This window comes from Silene latifolia, chromosome 6, assembly GCF_048544455.1.
Source record: "Silene latifolia isolate original U9 population chromosome 6, ASM4854445v1, whole genome shotgun sequence".
Classification (NCBI taxonomy): Eukaryota; Viridiplantae; Streptophyta; class Magnoliopsida; order Caryophyllales; family Caryophyllaceae; genus Silene; species Silene latifolia.
Genome location: NC_133531.1, coordinates 8545233 through 8565524, shown reverse-complemented (window position 1 = coordinate 8565524; position 20292 = coordinate 8545233). Strand labels below are relative to the sequence as shown.

General features: G+C 36.8%; 2 protein-coding genes across 2 annotated transcripts; both read right to left on the bottom strand.

Moving 5' to 3' along the window:
- Positions 1-1713: 1713 nt before the first annotated feature.
- LOC141586236 (transcription factor bHLH80-like) lies at positions 1714-6620 on the bottom strand. The gene is made up of 5 exons (XM_074407406.1): positions 6028-6620; positions 5509-5637; positions 5344-5409; positions 2676-2744; positions 1714-2199 (listed from the first exon to the last, which is right to left on the bottom strand). The coding sequence occupies exons 1-5, from the start codon at positions 6379-6381 to the stop codon at positions 2152-2154; spliced, it is 666 nt and encodes a 221-aa protein (XP_074263507.1). The 5' UTR covers positions 6382-6620; the 3' UTR covers positions 1714-2151.
- Positions 6621-12252: 5632 nt separating this feature from the next.
- On the bottom strand, positions 12253-18611 carry LOC141586235 (transmembrane 9 superfamily member 1-like). The gene is made up of 12 exons (XM_074407405.1): positions 18400-18611; positions 16597-16789; positions 16395-16499; positions 16050-16067; positions 15857-15954; positions 15599-15751; positions 15194-15331; positions 14768-14934; positions 14531-14625; positions 13801-14174; positions 13189-13462; positions 12253-12660 (listed from the first exon to the last, which is right to left on the bottom strand). The coding sequence occupies exons 1-12, from the start codon at positions 18481-18483 to the stop codon at positions 12593-12595; spliced, it is 1767 nt and encodes a 588-aa protein (XP_074263506.1). The 5' UTR covers positions 18484-18611; the 3' UTR covers positions 12253-12592.
- Between the last annotated feature and the right edge of the window lie 1681 nt (positions 18612-20292).

Below are 20292 nucleotides of genomic sequence, written 5' to 3'. Positions count from 1 at the left end.
TAGGCCACCTAAAACTAATGTTAATCAATTTTATGTCAACCACGAATGTTTAGGGTTGGTCACCACCTTTAATGAAGTCCCTACTTACATTTACTCTTCCAAATTTTAATATATGATCCACATCCATGGACCACCATGCACGTAGAGTATTATTCTATAGGATGGACGTACATTATATTACTCGAATATTCGTATAGAAAGTGAAATGGACAAATAAAATCTCAAATATGATATTTAGTGATAGACTCGGATTTTTTGCTAGGGACAAAACTTTTTATGGGTGTGAATTACTAATAAAATAAGATATGTTCAAAAAAACCGAGAATTTTAGCTATAAATCGAGAAAAAAAAAATCATTAAATTTGTTTCTGATTATATACTTAAGGCTTGTTTTTTCTGCCTTAATTCCAGCTCAATTCAGTTTTACTCGACTCTATTCAATTAGCTTTAGGTCAACTCAGCTAAGTTCTGTATTCAGATTAACTTGGAGCTCAGATTCATTCATTTTAACTAAACTCTTTTCAGTTCAGTGCTTTTTAACCGAAAATAACATGACCTTAGTTAACAATAACACTATGTAACAAATGCTTCAGATGTTTTGTACAACGGTCTTATCTAAGACGACTAATCAAGGAAAATGAATGCATATGAATTATGAAATGAGAATAAGCCCTCTTAAAATAATTTTAAATGAACGTCATCTTTATGATTAAGTAGGTCAATAAAGTTTACACTTTTGAGAATGAGTGTAAGCATGTATCAATAAACATTGCAATTTTGAGATAGTTGGCCAGATTGATTGACTACTTTATATTTGATTTATATATATAAACATGATTTTTGGAAGTATTACCTTAAACTCACCTATGTGATGTGGATCTTATCACGTCAATTATTGTGATTATCCAATAATGACTTTTGATTACAATTAAGGGGCCAGAATAAGCTGTTTGATTGATTGATGTCATCAGCCTTTATGTAAAGATTTTTGTAAACAGAACCATAAAAAAATTATAAATATTCATGTCGACGAGCTAGCTTATCACAAATTCTCATTATAGACGGACACTATCCGTCTATACGTATAGACGGATATCACTTCTCCTCAAAAAATACCCATTTGCCATAAAGTGGGAAGCACATGGGGGGTGCCCCACCTTGTCCCCCTACCCATTTTATTAGAGGTCTTTACCCGTCTGTTCGACCCACCCGTCTATACCAAGACCTATTGAATTGATCAATCGGTCTTGTGTAAGGTCATTGTATGAAAAATGTATCCCTTTTGGGTCTACAATAACTAGATTAAAGGCTTTCTTGTTTAAGTCCAGCCCGAAATCTGCTGGGTTGGAAACTATAAATTGATTGACCAATTACGACGTTACGTAACGAGCTGGATTATGGGAACGCAGTCGAAAATCATCTTCCTTCAGCCCAAATTCGTTGGACATAAAACTATAGTTTCAGGTCTGGACATTTCAAACCCATCGAATTCATGCCGAAACTAAATCACAATTTTCCAATCGTAGGCACTAGAGAATTCTTGAGTGCACCGTGTGTACTTCAGAATTTTCCAACTTTTTTTCCCTTGAAGTTTTGTCAGAATTTTCCTGCTTTCATAGAATGAACAAAATAACGCAAATGTGGGGAGCCAGAAGTTTCCTCCTGAAACTTTACTAGGCCCTGATGAACTCCGGCCTCCGGACAATTAGACTAGACAAATAATCATGTACTCCGTATTATACAAGTATCTACCTCATCCCATCTGAATCGAGTTTTCTACATACGTGCAGAGCATGCACTGTGGTACCGAAACTCAAGCCTAAATAAATAATCTACACATCTCCTATACTGCAAAAAAGAAGCACTTAATAACAACTTACACAGTTACACCATATTGCTACAAGTATAACCTCCCAAACGAAGCAGGAGTATACAACAATGCTGCACATCAGGGGGCTTCATTCGCTTTTGAATTTTAACACCGACTGTCACTTTTCTGCATACTGCAATAGCATTTCAAGGTGCAAAACCACCCAAACCATGAGATGTTCACATGTTCGGTGTTCCTGGTGAGGCAATCTGCAATTTTATCTTAAAAGAGCGTACGTCAACAAAAAATGATGCTGACTGAGTTTTATATGTTTTCCGGGGTCAGCATTTGGGCATGCATTTGCATTTCTTCTGCTGCTCTGTAAGCTCCTGCAATATTTTTTAATAAGTTGTTGATTCCTTGAAAAAAGGCGCAGAAGAGATTAACTCCTCGCATTCGTTTAATAGGTGAATGTCTGGACTATGATTAAGCATGACAAGTTGTTATAAAAGTTTTAAAAGTCAAATTCTCGTATGAGCCCGCGTATTTAGTAGATTGTTATTTCTTGTTAGAACTTTTGTTTTCAGTCGGTTTATGGGTAATGGATGAAATTTTAGTTAAATTGGGTTGGTCTTACCCTAAATTAAAATGAGGTCACACATGAGACTAATTACTGAAAGTTAATGCTACCGCATATTGAGGTAGGTTCATCCCGCGACCATGGGTCGTCAAGAGAGAACAGTTTGCAACGACAGATGTCGTGATCACGTCTCAGAATGAGAACTAATACTATGGTTACTAACTTGCCATATGCTGCAAATACTGAAATTTCACCCGACTGAAAGCAACGAAAAAAATAATATACCTGAATCTGTCTTTGTAAGGTCTTCACATATTCCACGGCCTCCTCCAACATGTCTGCTGTATTTGTTTGCTGCCAAGAAAATACCTACTGATTTAGACCAACTAAAAATTGGCAAGACGGTCTTTATCACAACTAGGCAAAAGGATCAATGGCAAACTAGAGATTAACAACACTAAAATTAGATAACAGAAGTGCATAATGCCATAATACATAGTTCATGAAGAACATGGGACCATAGTAACCAATATCCAACAATTACGAGAACAGTCATCATATAGCTGCGATCCAGTCTGCCTCGCAGAACCAAAGGCATGCAAAAAGAGATGGGTTGAACTCATTTTAATGCTTAGAAACACTAGGTGAAATTGCCTTTATATATATCGGATCAGCTGCATTTAAATATTAGGTGAATTTGTGCTTACATAAAATCAAACACTAAACAGCATATCCCCTATCGAATGTGGTGTATTCATAACGAATTAGACAGGTTTGCGTCTTGAGTGACCATGGCCTGATGCATTGTTTTCCTCCATATCTCTAGAGTCTGTCATTCTGGAGGCTAGGCTAAGTAGGGGTGTTCATTGGTCCGGAACCGGACCGGACCAAACTCTCTGGACCGAAGACCAAAGAAGGGTTAAGAGGTGGACCGAGGACCGGACCATATTAATATTGGTCCGGTCCGGTCTGGACCATAAAAACACGTGGACCGGACTGGACCGGACCAAATGGACCAAAGTGGACCAAATATTATTGTCATTGACATGTTTCAGCATATAATACTAGAACTCGATAAGTTCGTAATGATCAAAATAAACAACATTATTTTCTTACTAGATTAAACTACATAATTACGCATCTTATAATACGTGTAAACAAAGTAGAAAATAAAATCAATAATATTACAAATTTAAAAATTCTTTTATTACATAACTTCGGTCTATGGTCCGGTCCGCGGTCTATTCGGTTTGGTCCAGGACCGGACCGAAGATCAAAGTAGAGTAAATAGGTAGACCGTGGACCGGACCAAACAAAATTCGGTCCGGTCTGGTCCGGACCAAATGGTCCGGTCCGATCTGGTCTTTGGTAGGGACCACTAAGTGAACAACCCTAAGGCTAAGCTTCTCTTAAAAACCTGAGGTTAGTAGGGAAAGTTCCAGTGTTCCATAGCGATTGTTAGCTTTTGTGGCAGAGAGCAAAGCCAAAACAATGACGATGAGAACAGATAGATGAAATCTCACATTACAACAATATCAACATCAGAGCCTTAATCCCAAAATGATTTGGGGTCGGCTGACATGAATATCCTTTGGAACCGTCCATGGGTGAACGCACATCTCAATGCGAAAAAATACAAAAGGGGAGTGAAACATAATACAAAAGTCAGGTAAACTTATAGATTTTAAAATCGAAGTCCGGATTTCTTTTATAAAAACATAGAATTTAAATCAAGAATAAAGATTAAAACGATTTTGAAAACCGAAGTAAAACTTAAGGGTCCGGCTTAAAGTGAACCACGTAGATCTGCTAGGCACTAGAACATTTCACGAACCAGATATAAGGGTGAACTTCAAGGTAAAATAAAGAGTTGAATCTAGAAACAATGAAATTATAAGCACAACAAATAGTGTGGACGTGTGGTAGCACAGAAAAGACGCTGAGGAAAAAAGTCACGATCTTAGCAAAATCTCCAACTGTCAATTGGTTTTGAATGAGCATATACAATACGGATTACTCTGTAAGAACAAACTAAGCATTAGTTGTGCAAAATCAATTGCGACTTGCTCATGGTGAAGCACTTTCCCAATGAACTCCTTCCCAATTCAGAGATGAGTGAAGTTGCAAGGTCATGATTCTAAGTAAAACTGTAAAAGCCCATATAACTCTCAAGTCCCAGTTAATAAATAAAGAACCGCACTTACACTCTAAGAATGCCTGTTTAATCGGACAAGCACAATCACTTCGAATCTTATCCCAGATAAAAGCCGTCTCAAATCTGAGATGGGAAACTTTGAACATGATAGTTCTGATTCATAGTTCTAAATTTCATTTGATCTACAACTTGTTACTTTTCAATGCAAAAACTGCACATGCTTGAACCATGACTGACAAAAACACCGTTAAATGTCTTTGTATTTCCTCTCGCAAGCGTTCAGATGTCACAAGTTAATTTAGCTGGAGAAGGGTAAAAATAGGCTGCCAGAATCGTTGACAGTTAAACCAATTACTCTGTGTCAGTTAATCACAGTAACAGCTTACTGTCAGACTGTCAGTCCTTACAGCATCCCTGAAGGAAAAATGCACTATTCTATAAATGATGTAGATTATGGTTTCATCAATAGACTAACTGAACTCCAAAGTCAAAAGTCCGTATATCTCATTACTAGCTCAGCAAATGCGAGTTTAACAGCCCAATACATCATCAACATTACACACTGACACAGTGACACTTCTTTCGCTCACTTAACCTCGTTCCAACTTCAAAGTGCTCTATATCGGATACCGTACACCCTTCTGTATCTTATAAGCACCAAAACCTCAAAAATAGGCTAAGAATGAAATAACTTGGCCATACAAATTGCAGAGAATTTTAATCAGAAACACAAATTGGCATCTTTATTAGTATAAACAGCAGCAGTACAACACACCACCAACATTTTACTAGACTAACCTTGTCCATGTTGGGCACAAGCTCCTGAAGCTTCCTTATCCGATCACTAATTTTCGTTCTTCGAACCTGAACAACAACCACAAACATCCCATTTTTAGCCTTGTTCTTCTGTGATAACTACCTTTTGTACACAGTAAACCCGTCAATAGACAAAGAAATTCTTACTCGCTCTGCAATACTACGAGGATGGGTAGCACAACCACGCTTAGCTCGAACCCTACAAGCCACAGAATCCTCCAAAAGCTTCTCCATTTCCATCTCCACCAAACTATTCGCAGTCGCCAATTCCCCACTCTACAAAAAATTACCCCAACTCAACCAGTGGCAGAGTCGGAATTTGTTGTTAGAGGGGTGAACATTTTCGAAACATTACTAATAAATAAGAAAAAAAAATCGGAAATTTTAATTAAAAAAATTAAATTTTCTATTTTTCAAGCGCCCCTGCTAACCCCTTAAATCCGCGGCTAAACTCTTAACAATAAAGTTAATCACAGTTTATATTATACACCCAACTTGATTGAACTTCATACCCACTACTCCACTAATCATATAAATTCAATTAAATCCCAACTTTTAAACCCGACTACACAAAAACTCATATAAGACCGTGTTATATCATTCCATCAAATTATTAAGTCGAAGGACGGAGAAAAATTTAATTTTAAAAAAAGAAAAAAGTCATACCCTTTGACCAACGAGGTCATCGGAATAAGTCGCGGGAAACCCGAAACCCGAGAACGACCCGTCAATGTTCGACCCTAAGAAATCGGCGGGCAAGCTGTTCATGCGATGAAACGACGTCGTTGTTGTCGTCCTGCTCGACTGAGCTCCAACACCGCCGTCGTATACTTCCGGGTCCACTGTAGTCGGCTGGACATAACCCTCGACCCGCCCCGACTGAACCGGGATCGAGTCGGGGTTCGGAAACGGTTCCGGTTCCGGGTCGTTGAGGAGAGCGTCCAGCCAGGTAACGGGAGCAGAACAGAACCGGGTTAGCCCAACTCGACCCGAATTGGATCCGGGTGGGTGGTCCTGCATCTTCTAGAAGGAGTGACGGAGTTGGGTTTCTCTCTCTAGAAAGTACGAGGTTGGCCGGTTGGGTGACTTTTTCTCTCTCTAGAAAAGGAGGTGGTGCAAGTTGGCGAATATTTAAATAGCGGGAAAATGGAGTTTGCGGCTGAAAGTGAAGGATGAGAGGCGCGTGGGAGAGTCTGCGCGTGGGGGAGTGAAGTGCGACGTCAGCGTAATGCGTGGCTGGGGTTTTGTGTGAGGGAGACAGGATACGAGGTGTCGGGATTTGCTCTTTTGTTTATCGGAGTTTGAACACGCGCCAGTGACGTGGAATCTTTATTCAGAGGAGCAAGACTTTATCCTCACGATTGGTTAGTCTCTTTTAAAATGAAGGTATACCTTCTTACAAAGTAAGACAAAGTATTTGTATAAAGATTACACTATTTAGATATTTAGGACGGATTTTTGTTATTCCCTAGATATTATTCTTTTGTCTCATCTAGGATTTTAGGACGGTTAATGTTAGAGCCGGCTCATAGAGTCCTCGAAATCAGCCCAGTCAAAGTTCTGTTTGAGATCAGACAAAACTGATTTCAAGCCAATTTCGAGCCAAGGTTGACCTAATCCAAGTCGATTTCATGCTCGAGCTCAAATTTTCGAGTTGATTCCAAACCCAGCCAAATTGTTCTAATCGACCCGGTTACACCCCTAGCAGAGGCAATTCTAGAGGGGGTGTAGGGGGTTCATCTGCACCCCCAAAGATAAGTAAAAATTTTGTAGTATAGAAACAATATAGCTTCAGTGGTGTAGTGGTTTGAGCTTCAACTACTAATCTATGGGTAGCAGGTTATAGATTAGCAGGTTCAAATCCCAATGCCTGCTTTTTTCTAGAATTGCCTGAAAAAAGCCTATTTTATATATACATATTGATTGTACAATAAGTCTCGTGTAAGATTGTTGTACAAATATTTATTGTACATTTTAAACAGTTGGAGTTTCTAGAATTGCCTGAAAAAAGCCTATTATATATATATACTAGATTTAATGCTCGTGCGATGCACGTGCCAATTGTACTCTTATGTTTTATAAATAGTTGTTAAACATTACGTTTATTATCATGTATTACCTCGATCTTTGAAATTAAAGTAACTAAATTGAACTAAATTAAATGAGTTAAGGTAACAACGTTACACTAATTTGGATCGGACTTTTCACTTCTTGTCTGAGTCGCTTTGCTCGTCAAATATTATGACCCTGTCTTTGAATTATTACTTATGTCACCTTACTCTTCTCATTGCTACCTATTGACATATGTGTGTTGCGAACTCTGCTATACATGCTGTAAATAAGCAACTTGATAAGAATATCTCACATATTCCTCAAGATCAAAGCTAGTCCCATATTCATTGGTAAAGATAAAATCAAAAAATTTATATTCATATTAAATTCTAAGTTAAAAAAAAAAAAAAATCTTTATCCAAACCCCAAATAAAAATATCATTTGGCAAGCTTCACGTAATAGCGTTGGGGCGTGTTCTCTTCTATTTGCTTATCACTTTATCATGCGTGTATCGGTGTATGATCCTTTAGAGTCCTATTCAGTATTCACATCTCAAATATGGAGTATGTCACTTAAAGTCATATAGCCCTACAATATGTGAAACATTAAAAAAAAATCTCATATGTGATTGACTCCTTGTATTTAGCTAGTCTTCCGTATAATGTAGGAACATGGTCGAACAACTTGTGGTATACTCCGTACTATATAGCTTACTGATGATTAGAATAAATCACGGAAAATTACACATTCATTGTAGCGGGCCAATTAAATACAACCCTTTCTTAGTCTCTTCTACTTTCGGCTTGAGTATGGTGACTAAAATTATCTCTTTCCACCCCGCTATCGCCGTCTCCAACATCAAAAATCTTATTCTAATAACTCTTGAAACCAAATAAGTGCAATATGAATCATGGGCCGCTCTTTTTCCTTAATATGACTGAGGCTTTCTTGGTCATCGATCATATCCTTGATTCTGACGATACGCAAATCCATCACGACCGATAAGAGTGATGACTCAGAAACCGAGACTGTCCGGCTATAATATAATCTCAACGAATTTCATACAAATTATGCAAGTTTATATATCATGACTATTATATAAAATTAGTATCTCACTCAAATTCATAGTAAGTTAAGCCAAAACAAACACGTAACTTGTTAAAATCAATGTGGATGCCTCCTGGATCTCGTGTTCTAGTCATGCAGGTATTGGGTTTCTTTTGAGGGACCATAATGGTCGTTTATGGGACAATGTTCACCTCAATGTGGTGCTGAGTTCTTTGCTATCCGGATCGCCCTTCTCTTTTCCTTGGATGCGGGTTGGAACAATGTTCACCTCGCTACTGATTGTGCACAGGCCGCCAAGCTCATCTCTGTGGACAATGCTGCTCCATCTCGGCTCACAAATTTGATTAATGATTGCAGGGTGCTAAAGGATCGATTCCAAGTCTTTGCCAAGTATCCTTCGAAGATAGAAGAACAAATGTTATCGCGGATATGATAGCAAAGTACGCCAGACTGCGTATGGATGATAGTGGAGTTCTCCATGTCCTGACCCAACCCTTGCCATGGATCCAGCAAGCACTGACAGTAGACTTCCAGTAGCTTTTTGCTTTGCCCTTTTTTTCATGTTTGTAATGTTTAGTTGGTCTGTAACCTCTCAACTTTGTTTGTTATGTCCTTTTTATTTTGGGTCTGCACTTTGGTGGACAAAGTGGGTTACTTCTATTTGTAATCTTATGTATGGGGATAGTTTGCTTGTAAGACTTATTTAAATTTATAAGAGTTCCTTTTAACCAAAAAAAAAAACCAACATAAGAAAGTACAGTAAAATAGCTCACATACCTTTAACTTACTCGAGTAAAGCACATAAATACCAAGATTATAAGTATGTGGATATTGAGGAAGTTAGTCACCATGAACGTGAATATCATGAAATACACATGAAAAAATACATCCGACTACTCCGTTATTAATTGCACTGCACAAAAGGTAAAACAAAAAATCAAAATCATAAGTTAGCAAGTAAAGATCACAAGAAGTACATTAAAACTTTAAATCTAAAAAGCATATGAAATTGTGTTCACAACCAAAAAAAATTTAAAAGGAAACCAAAAAAAATAATCTCGAGTTTTGGCAAAAATCAATATATATAGACACTATTAATAGAATCCTATTCTAACTAAACTTAATAAGTAGTCTGTAAACTTGATTAGTAGGAGGAGTTTGAATTCTTATAAACTTATAGTTTATTTAAGTAAAGTAGTAAGTAATACATGGAGTACGTGAGATCTTATGTTCATATAATATAATATAATTAAAATTAAAATTTGTTAGATTAATTTTTTTAATTTTCTTTTTTAGGTATAATTTTATTTATTTAGCATTATTTATTTTGCCGGGGTGTTTTACAAAGGTTGGAGACTCTAATATCGCTCGAAAAAAGCTTCCTTTATTAATATAGATAGATAGATAGATAGATAGATAGATATTGATGGTACAATAAGTCTCGTGTAAGATTGTTGTACAAATATTTATTGTACAATCATCCTTTATTTATCAAAACACGTACATCCAAAGTTTGGTAACTATTTTCGTGGATATGTATACTCGTGTAATATTGAAGACATTTTTTTTCAATAAAGTATATACAGAACCGCTTTATTCAAGTTTTTGTGATTTTTGTAAAATATATATAATACCTTACAAGCAAGCACCATTTAACTTTTGAATAAATTGTAAGAGTATATTTGTGAATTACTTTACATTTTTTTCGAATCGTCTAATAGTTTCATAATATAGAGCCTCTCACAAAAAAAGCATATGAGAAAAATATAAATTTTGTTATATATTTATAAAAACTATGCTTTTAGCCTCAATTTTTTTTGGTTTAAACTCGAGCAGGCTAATCAAAATTTCGCATCCCCTTTATCCAATTTCTAGAATCGCCCCTGACCCCTAGTCTCATCACTCTCATCTAGACCTGTCAAACGGGTCAAACGGACGGGTTACGGGTTCGGTCATTTCTGGTTCGGGTAAAATACGGGTCGGGTCTATTTCGGGTTTGAAAAATACGGGTTTATACGGGTCGGGTTTATACGGGTTTCGGGTCGAGTTTTGGGTCAGAACGGGTCCTACTAACGCCTTTTTAAAAAATTCCATTTTCTTTAATTCTACCTATAAACACATAATTATTCTTAAATTTTTATTATTATCTAGTTTAATATATGATATTAGTAAGATTAAATATTTTTTGCTTAATATTTTCAATATCACACTGTTATACGAACGGTTCGACACGGGTTTTGGGTCGGGTTCGGGTAAACAACGGGCCGATCAACATCTTTTTCTGTCATTTTTTAAATTTTCTTTTATATCGTAATTCCTACCATTTATACGTTTTTTCTCATCTTGCTCGTCTTAGTTGACTTAATTGTCACCATTCTCGCCGCCACCACCCCGTCATCATCATCATTACCCTCACTAACTCTATAAGTACGACAATGAGACTCAAATAAGATGACAATGATGACGTGGCATGTGACCAGAGGTGATGAGGTCGTTGTGCTGACGTGGAGTGTGGTTCCACATAATACGATAAAAGTGACGGTGTGGTACACACTTCGAAGTGATGACGTGGTATGTGATCGAGGTGATGACGCGGGCGGTCTTGAGCATGGAATGCGGTTTGATGTAACACGATGAAAGTAATGGCGTGACACACACTTCAAGGTGATGACATGGCATGTTGCCTGAAATGATAACATGGCAGTGCTGACGAAGAATACAGATCGACGTAATATGGTGAAAGTGACGGTGTGACACACACTTTGATGTGATGACGTGGCATATGGTTCAAGGTGATGACGTGACATTCCGTATATATACATATCTGTCCTTAAAATTTTATAAGTCAATACCTATTTGACATTATCAATTTTAAGGAAGATATATTCCCTTGACCCAACGGTCAACCCGTTACGGGTCGGGTTTCGACCCGCTATTTACGGGTCAAAACGGGTTCGGGTACTTTTCGGGTTCGGGTTGAAAACACCGGGTTATTTGCGGGTTATTTACGGGTCGGGTTACGGTCGGTTTTCGGGTCGGGTCAGGTTTTGACAGCTCTACTCTCATCTATGAAGAAGCTACCGTTAATATGTTGTGCCATTATGATTTTCATCTTTTTCAAAGCCCTTGCTATTTTTCCTTTTTTTGGCGGGAGACTGCAATGGAACATCATGAACCATGCAACAAATAAATGAAAGGATACTATGCAAGTTTGTTGTGGCTTATGAGTTATGACCTACTCCGTATTTGAGCATGAAAATTGTTGGTCATGCCATGAAAAACAAAACTAAGTCTTGTATCGGACGGTCTAAAATAAAATGGACTAAATGTCACCAATTTTTAATAAAATGTAACCATTTAATGACAATGTTATAACTAAAATTATCACTTTTTACCCTGAAAATGATAGAAGAACATTTTATCATAAAATTGTAACACTTAATAGTAAAATGACTACATTTGGTCAGTCGGGAAATAGCCCGTCTGAAATAAGAATTTGCAGAAAAACAAAGGAGAAAACAAAAGGCTCATGGATGATGGCATGAAAAGGAACAACTTTGAAGCATGAGATGATAGCATTACAGAAATACAGAATGATGAGAGCTGAAGATCAAACTGCAGGTATTTGTTAAACTGAAACACCTTACTATTTTGCCAAGCATAAGCTCAGACAAAATCATCAACCTCTACCACTCAGTGACAACTGACAATTGACAAACCGATGACATATCACTTCCTATACAATTAGCTTTCGTAATACCCATGGCTTACCAAAGTTGATATTCAAAGCCAAAAAGACTGAAGTGTCGGAATAGTGAAAGGTATAGGCAACTACAAAAAAATTGCGACGTATTCATATGAAGGGACTGCCTAAATCTAACCTCTTTCATGCAAGTATGTATATCAGCTAAAATTACAATGAAAAATGCAAAATGTAAGACAAAAAATTACATATATCCTTACAATGCTTTACCATGTCTACCTAAATCTCTCTTCCTGTTTTATCGGTTGATTTGCATTGGGTGTTATGGGATCCATGCTCGAAATAGGTATTCCTGTTCTTCCCAAGTTTGTAGCAGTAACAAAGCGTGTGGACGTTGGATTGACAAACTAGTCACACTTGATGTTTCTGTAGATCCGTCTTACAAAGAGATTGGAACCCAGGAACCCTACCGCTCCTGGTTATTACAAATGAGAAATATTTGAGACACGAAGCCAAACAAACAACATCAGAGCCTTAATCCCAAAATGATTTAGGGTCGGCTGACATGAATCATCCTTTAGAACCGTCCATGGGTGAACGCACACCTCAAAAATGCGAAAAAATAGAAAAGAAAAAGTGAAAAAAAAAGGAGTGAAACATAATACAAAAGCCAGGTAAACTTATAGGTTTTAAAATCGAAGTCCGGTTTTTTTTTTATAAAAACTTGAAATTTAAATCGAGAATAAAAATTAAAACGATTTTGAGAACCGAAAGTAAACCAAGTCTCCCTTCGTGGTGCTAGCCATCCTACTAAAGAAATTTGGATTGGAAAGGATAGGGTTACTCAGGTACGGGTTTACATCCTTGAGTGTGGTGTCAGATATGATCGTATGAGTATGTTGACTATGTTCAATATCGTGAAGTATAGCCAAAGTACAAGCAGAGATTTAAAGGTAAAATAATAGTTGGGAGTAAATAGGTGAAATTTTGAAAGGGGACTTACCACAAAGAATTCCTAATCCGAGACAGAACATCATGGTATATCCGAAGTAGAAACTGGTCTGGAAAAACCCGGACATCTTGGTCTTGACATGGTAGTAGTAAATAGAGTACAAGTAAACATATATAGCAGTTGATGCAGCGGAGAAGAAGGAGGTCCACTGCCAGTGGTAGTTCTCAGCATTCAGCAAGAAATATGTTCCCACAATAGTTACACAAACAGTCACAATGATGAGAATTAGAAATACAAGCAACATGAAGCCGTATACATAGTACACCTGCAAGGCAACAAAACATAGAAAAGCATGAGAAACTGACTAAAATATGGCAAAGAACGGACAATATAGTAAAAATGGGCAAGATTTCAACAGTCAATGAACTTCAAGATTCATGAAAAGCCATGGCTACTATATAATCCAGCTAGAACAAAAAGAGAAACCAAATTTCATGGCGCATTTTAATCACATTATCTCAGAAACCGAAGTCAAATGTGAGGAAATAAAGGATTTAGGCAATTTCCCGGTCATTGTAGAAATAATTCACGACATAAAAAATCAGGGTATTTCATGAGTTATGAATACAAAATCACAGATGGCAAACGGGATTAAATTAGTACCTTGTAGTTCCAGAAGGATGTGAAAACGAAATACATCTCAATAAAAATACTGCCAAAGGGAAGTAATCCGCCCATAAGAGAAATTACGGATGGCGTAAGATACCACTTCTTTTCAGGAATAGGCCGAGGAATGGTCTTCACCCGACATGGATTGTTAGGAGCACCACTCCAATTCCTTCCAACAACTGTGCCAAGGAGTGCTAGAGGGAAGGAGATAAAAGCCCATATAACAAAAACAACTACAATCGTTCCAAACGGGATAGCAGCCAATGATCCATAGAATATAGCAACTGTGTTCAAGATAAAGCCAATCCCAAAGCACATAAATGGAAAGAGGCAAGCTGTGAGAATCATAGCCTTTATCCAACTTTTACCTGATAAGCGAATATTAAAATGCATCAGCTTGTTTTACCGAACGGTACAGCAAGTCACATAGATAATACTTCAACTTCATTCATCCCGTTTATATTGTACTCCATTAACTAGAGGTCATATCTAAGAGTTAGTGATGATCAATATAATTATTACCCTTTGAATTAAGAATTTACATGTAGAGATACTCAGATACCACATTTGACATTACCCTTACAATTATGTCAATTAACGAAATAGTAGTATAAGCACGTCTTTATTTTACTAGATATAGAAAGAGACCAATTATTTTGGGTTAGATAAAAAAGGAAATAGAGAGCAATACATGGGAAGGGAGAAGTAGTGAGTAACTACATACCACCATTACGAGAATACATGCCACCACTCACATAGCCTGATATGAATGAAGTCAAGGCATAGCAAACAATGAACGTCGTGACTATGGCTCCTCTCCTGTCCACGTGGTATTCAAGCAATTTCAGAAATTTTGGAAAAAGACTACTGGCAATGGGATAAGTTTAAAAGACAAGACTGCTGGCAAACACTTCAGAATCTTGCATTAGTATGTTTGTTTACCAAATCTTTAAACGCGTACCCGATATACAACATCCCAACAATTGCCAATATGATGACGAGGAGAATCAGTGTTGCCAGCTGAGCTCCATTGCCGACAAGAGCTGAGAGCATAGCCAAACTGCGAGGAGGACGGAAAACATCTCCATGAACAAGTTTCCAACCAGATTCTTCACTCACGTCTCTTTCCTGAAGATGAATATCCCAAGTTCATTACATGACTAGCTAAACTGAATTATGATGGGATAAAGCACTCACTAAACTGGCTGCGCATTTATTACTTATGAAGTAGTAGTCATTCCATGCAATTCTCGGTGCAACTTTCAATTTGGGTCATTTGAAAACTGTCTTTTTATGTTGCGAATGTTGTTGTTCTTGTTGTTTATTAGAGAAGTAGCTAATTTTGTAGCAAAGCTACTAAAAACAATCAGTCACGGAAAAGTCTTACCAAGATCATCTCCAAATCGTCATCTTCCCTAGCATACTTGGCATAGTCGTTGCGAAGGGTCCGCATCAAAATCATAGACACCAAACCAGTCAAGAAGATGACCATCATGAATGAATTGAAAACAGAGAACCAATGAATCTGCGAGAAAAAATGACACAATTCCCTTCAGAATAAGATCCAGAAACATATCACATCTTCAGTCTTCTTCCTTTATTAGTTTATTTCACTTCATTTTTCCTGAATGTGTTTGAGAAGCTCAACTCCCCACATATATTCAGATGTTTCAACTCAACCATGTGACTCAAGAAAATCATTTCAGATTAAAGAAAGAAAAGGCTTACTGTATAAAAACGGGAGACGCGGATAACTACATAAATTATCATTTATTAATGAGATAGTACAGACCTGATGCTCAAAGAAGGGATAATCCAAGTATACATCAAAACGCCTGGCAAATGTTATGTCTGTTGGAATCCATTTAACAGTGTAAGTCATATCATAAACCCTCCCATCTTCTACAGGCTTAGCACCATCTTGAGTGAGGTTAACATGAATGATCTGTGGAGAAAACAAGCTATGCATGTTATAATAGGCTAGCAATATGAGATAAAACAAGAAACAATACAACTCCGATACCCAGAGGCCAGAGGTAACAGAACTTACCTGATTTCCATTATATTTGATGATAAAGTTCTTGTTTGTGTAAAGAACATGCTTGCTGTTCTCATTATTCTTATCAAAATGCAGTTCCCCCACGAAACCTGAGTGCAGAGAATTAGAGATTGAGTATGCAAGAAAGAGGAGCTAGAACTACAATCACAAGCCAGCCTCAAAAGGGGAAAGGACAGAGACATACCCCACAGTGGTAAATCATCTGAAGTATGTTCGGCAATCCAGGATGGAAAAGCAAACAGTCAGTATTGAAAAGTTAGCAAAGACTACATGCTTCTTCCTCTCTTCAAATCCAAACACCCCATAAATCAAAATTCCTCTCACTAAAATGGTGGGAGCAGGGTGTTTGTATTCGAAGGAGGGGAGTACTACGCTAGTGGATCAGTGAGAAAGGAAACTAAAGAAACTGAGCCCTGAATCCTGATGGCATTGATAACATAGAGAAACCATAATGCTAGAGCTCATTTCGTGGCATCTCATGAGAAAAAAGAAAGTCATGAGTAGTCCAAATCTTGGATAAATGACACACCGATAAAAAACTCGAACCAATAGGAATTTTCAATTGCATCTCTGAACTGTTTGGCTTTTGTTGCATCAAGTTCAAGTTCACATATGGTAGTCTTTTCAGCACTCTCTGTCAACAGAGATGGCAAATCACCAATATTCAGTAAATAAACACACCAATAAATAATGATTACACACAAATAAAGCAGGGTATCCTATTAACTTACTTGCAAATTTTATATCAATTTTGCTGTCAATAAGTTCATTGCCACCGAGAACCTCACCCAAACCACCCCACCTGTGGCCAGAATTCCCGGATGGATGACAAAACGGAAGGCTGTAGTAGTTGTAGGTTTCTTGTGGATTGTTGTATGGACCAACCTTATTAACCCAAAGAGTCACATGTTCACCTGCTTCATACTACAATTCAAATAACTCACGTTGAGTTTTCAGTGATTTCTCACAATTGTGTAAAACGCAATACCCAATAAACAACTTCAGCACATGCAGAGAAAAAGGACTGCGTAACCACTAATATGAGGTCAAACTAGACACTAAAAGTCTAAAACTAAAACATGGCATTGCATTTATCTATAACAGAATCAAAAAGCAGCAATGTGACTGTGGATTCGTAGAAAACCTAAAACATACATTAAAAAAAGGTAAAAAAAAAAAAGATCCATCAAATAGATTTATCCAGGACATGGGTTGCCAGTTGTTCCCACCAGTATAAATAACTACTGCACTCTAATATTCACACTACTTACGATTGCAATTCTATTTTCTTACCAGGGGCTCTAAATTAATACTCCCTCCGTCCCGGTCAATTGTTGTCCTTTGGTTTTGGCACAAAGACCAAGGAAATAAGAGGGGGCAATTGTAAGATGACAAGATCGACCAAATTGAGTGTGAAAGATCAAATTGCTCATGAAATGCAATCCTAAAATAGAAAGGACAAAACGGAATATGACAACAAATGACCAAGGAAATAAGAGGGGGCAATTGTAAGATGACAAGATCGACCAAATTGAGTGTGAAAGATCAAATTGCTCATGAAATGCAATCCTAAAATAGAAAGGACAAAACGGAATATGACAACAAATGACCAAGGAAATAAGAGGGGGCAATTGTAAGATGACAAGATCGACCAAATTGAGTGTGAAAGATCAAATTGCTCATGAAATGCAATCCTAAAATAGAAAGGACAAAACGGAATATGACAACAAATGACCGGGACGGAGGGAGTACTCCGTAATACGATAATTCCAAGCGAGCACACCAAACAATGTCAAAACAAAGGCCTACCATCATCTGAACCGTGTCGTAACTCCTTCTAAAGGGCATTGATGAAATTGATTTGAAAGCGACTTAAGTAGGACTCAATCATTGAACCTAAGCTTAGTTTGTAAACTCTGATCCAAATTCAGCTCAAACCAACAAAAATTACAACGATACAAAGCCATAGCTAAGCAAACCTTAACCAACCAAATGCCGACAAACTATCAAGAGCATGCAAGCCAGGCAGAAACTAAGACAATCAAATATTGGCTGCTCAAGGCTCAACACAGTCGACAACAACAACAACAACAACAACAACAACAACAACAACAACAACAAAACACTCTATTGCTCGCCGAGTCGCCGACACATTGTCCTGCATCTTTTGCCTCTCCCACTCCTACTCAATTTCGCATTTGCATGCTTAAATTCAACGGAAAAACGCGCAAGGCATGAAATTGACAAACCCGATTAAATTTGATGTTCCAACATTTTGCAATAAAGCGAGCTAAATAGTAAACACCTAAAAGGGTAATCTCTGAACCAACAAACACAATCAAATCAATCAAAAAAACCTCAAAGATGCAACTTACAGTATTACCACAATCCCAAATTACCAAAATAATCAGAGATCTAACGCAGAAACCACTTTAAATAAGAATTAAAGGATCCGGGGTAAGAACATATTACAGATATAAGCATAAGTGCAGTAAAAAAAAAAGGAAAGAAAGAGTGAAGTGAGGAAAATTAACCTTGTGATCAGTTTCAGAAGCGAAAGAAGGTGAAAAAATGAGAATGAAGGTGAATGCAATGATGATGGTGGCAATGGCGGCCATGGCTGCCTGCTGGTGGAGAAGATAGATCGCCTGACGGTGATCTGGGAAGGACGTGAGGGTGACTGGTGAGGGTGACTGAGTGGTGAGGGAGATTGTATTTGTTTTTGGGTGATTTTATTTTACATTTCAGTCCGTCTTGCTTCAGACCGTCTTATTTCAGACCGTAATAAGACCCTCTCACAAGTGAGAAGCACATGAATGGTGGGACACTCCCATGTGTTTTCCCACTCACACCCTAAATGAGTTTTTTGTGAGAGGAAATGGTATCCGTCTGACAATTTCAGACGGATATGGCGATCTGAAATAAGAATTTGTGTTTACATTTGGATTTGGATTTGGATTTGGATAATTTTAGTGGTTTTTCTTTTGTTAAAATAAAATAATTAATTTTTCATACAATTTTTGATTTTTATTTAATTAAATTAATTAAAAATAAATTTTACTCCGTATTTAGCAAGTTGGGTCAGGAAGGAGAAGATTTAGCATAGTGGTGTTAAGGTAGGATCGGAAAACGAACTACGATAAGGGATGATGTTTTCAGGATCGAATAATCATTCATAATGAGTTAGTGACCTTTTTAGCGATAAATAAACAATACGGAATATTTATTTATTTATAGTTTTGAAAAATGGGTCTCGGATATGACACCAACGGAAGTGATGGCTTTAATAACCACGAACCGCCACTCTCAACGCTAAGTTGCTCATTGAATCGTGTTCATACCTAATTCTCAATACTCCCACATCACAATTTATAACATTAAATCACCATTTTGAGTGATGACTCGCTCATGAAAAGGTCACTCCTAATGGCGAGAAAAAGGATTGTACATCGGATGTACTACATTATACTTAATGACTTTTTGAGTTTTTGTATATTTTTTTCGAGTGCTATAAGTTTATAAATTACATTTTAGTTTTATAATGTCAAAAATCAAAATTTTTTTTGAGCTTATATGTAATTTTTTTTGAGTTATAATATAACCTTTTGAGATTAAAGTTTAAGTAAATAAACTCAAAAACTTTATCTTAATGCTAAAAAACTATATCATCTGATATAGTACATCAGATGTATTCACTTGCTGCCTAATGGCATTTCATTTTCATTTCTCTTTCATAAGAAATGGTTCTATGTGGACACCATAATGTTAAGTGTAGTCAGTTTAGCCAAATTTACAAAATAAATTTTCTCTTAAAATCATTTCAAATGCATTTTTTTTCATGCTTTTACCTTCTCTTATCAGCTACTTGGGCTAATTATTTTTCGGAGTATCTGAGAAGAGTTAAATTGATTGTTGAAACGGACTTGTTGTGAAGGATAATCACATATGTTATTTGTCACTTGCTACTACCTAAGTTAAAAGCGGTCCGGATTCTCTCCATTTCCTTAAAAAAATGGAGGTCCATTTTTTATAGACGGTCCGGATTAACTCTTGTAACGATCTAATGGTTGTAATCATTTCATGAAAATAAAGTTTTAATAATGAAGAGAGAAAATATATTAAAATATAAGTGAACCTTATTTCATCTTTTCCTATATTTAGACCAACTTAATTATAAGGTGAACCTTATTTCATCTTTTCCTATATTTAAGTGATTGTCATTTATAAGCATAACTCAAAAAAAAACCTTAAAATTTAGGGCTAAGTACAACGCCTAGCTTACGATTTATGACCATTTTGATGATGATCATCTTTAATTTGCAACATAGTCATTATATATGTCGCTTTAATAATATGAAAATTGGGCTTCTTAAATTTAAGACGTTTCATATAAGATGATTATATACCAAAATAAAAATTAAATTAAA

What these genes read in the sequence shown, in the direction of transcription:
- LOC141586235 (XM_074407405.1), bottom strand. Translation starts at nt 18,483, where the DNA reads ATGGCCGCCATTGCCACCATCATCATTGCATTCACCTTCATTCTCATT. An exon ending in TCAAATATAATGGAAATCAG is followed by an intron (nt 15,752 to 15,856) that starts GTAAGTTCTGTT and finishes TTTTCTCCACAG; the next exon opens with ATCATTCATGTTAACCTCAC. An exon ending in CATCCTTCTGGAACTACAAG is followed by an intron (nt 13,463 to 13,800) that starts GTACTAATTTAA and finishes GTTGCCTTGCAG; the next exon opens with GTGTACTATGTATACGGCTT.
- LOC141586236 (XM_074407406.1), bottom strand. Translation starts at nt 6,381, where the DNA reads ATGCAGGACCACCCACCCGGATCCAATTCGGGTCGAGTTGGGCTAACC. An exon ending in TTGTGCCCAACATGGACAAG is followed by an intron (nt 2,745 to 5,343) that starts GTTAGTCTAGTA and finishes TTTTCTTGGCAG; the next exon opens with CAAACAAATACAGCAGACAT. An exon ending in CCTTACAAAGACAGATTCAG is followed by an intron (nt 2,200 to 2,675) that starts GTATATTATTTT and finishes AAAATATTGCAG; the next exon opens with GAGCTTACAGAGCAGCAGAA.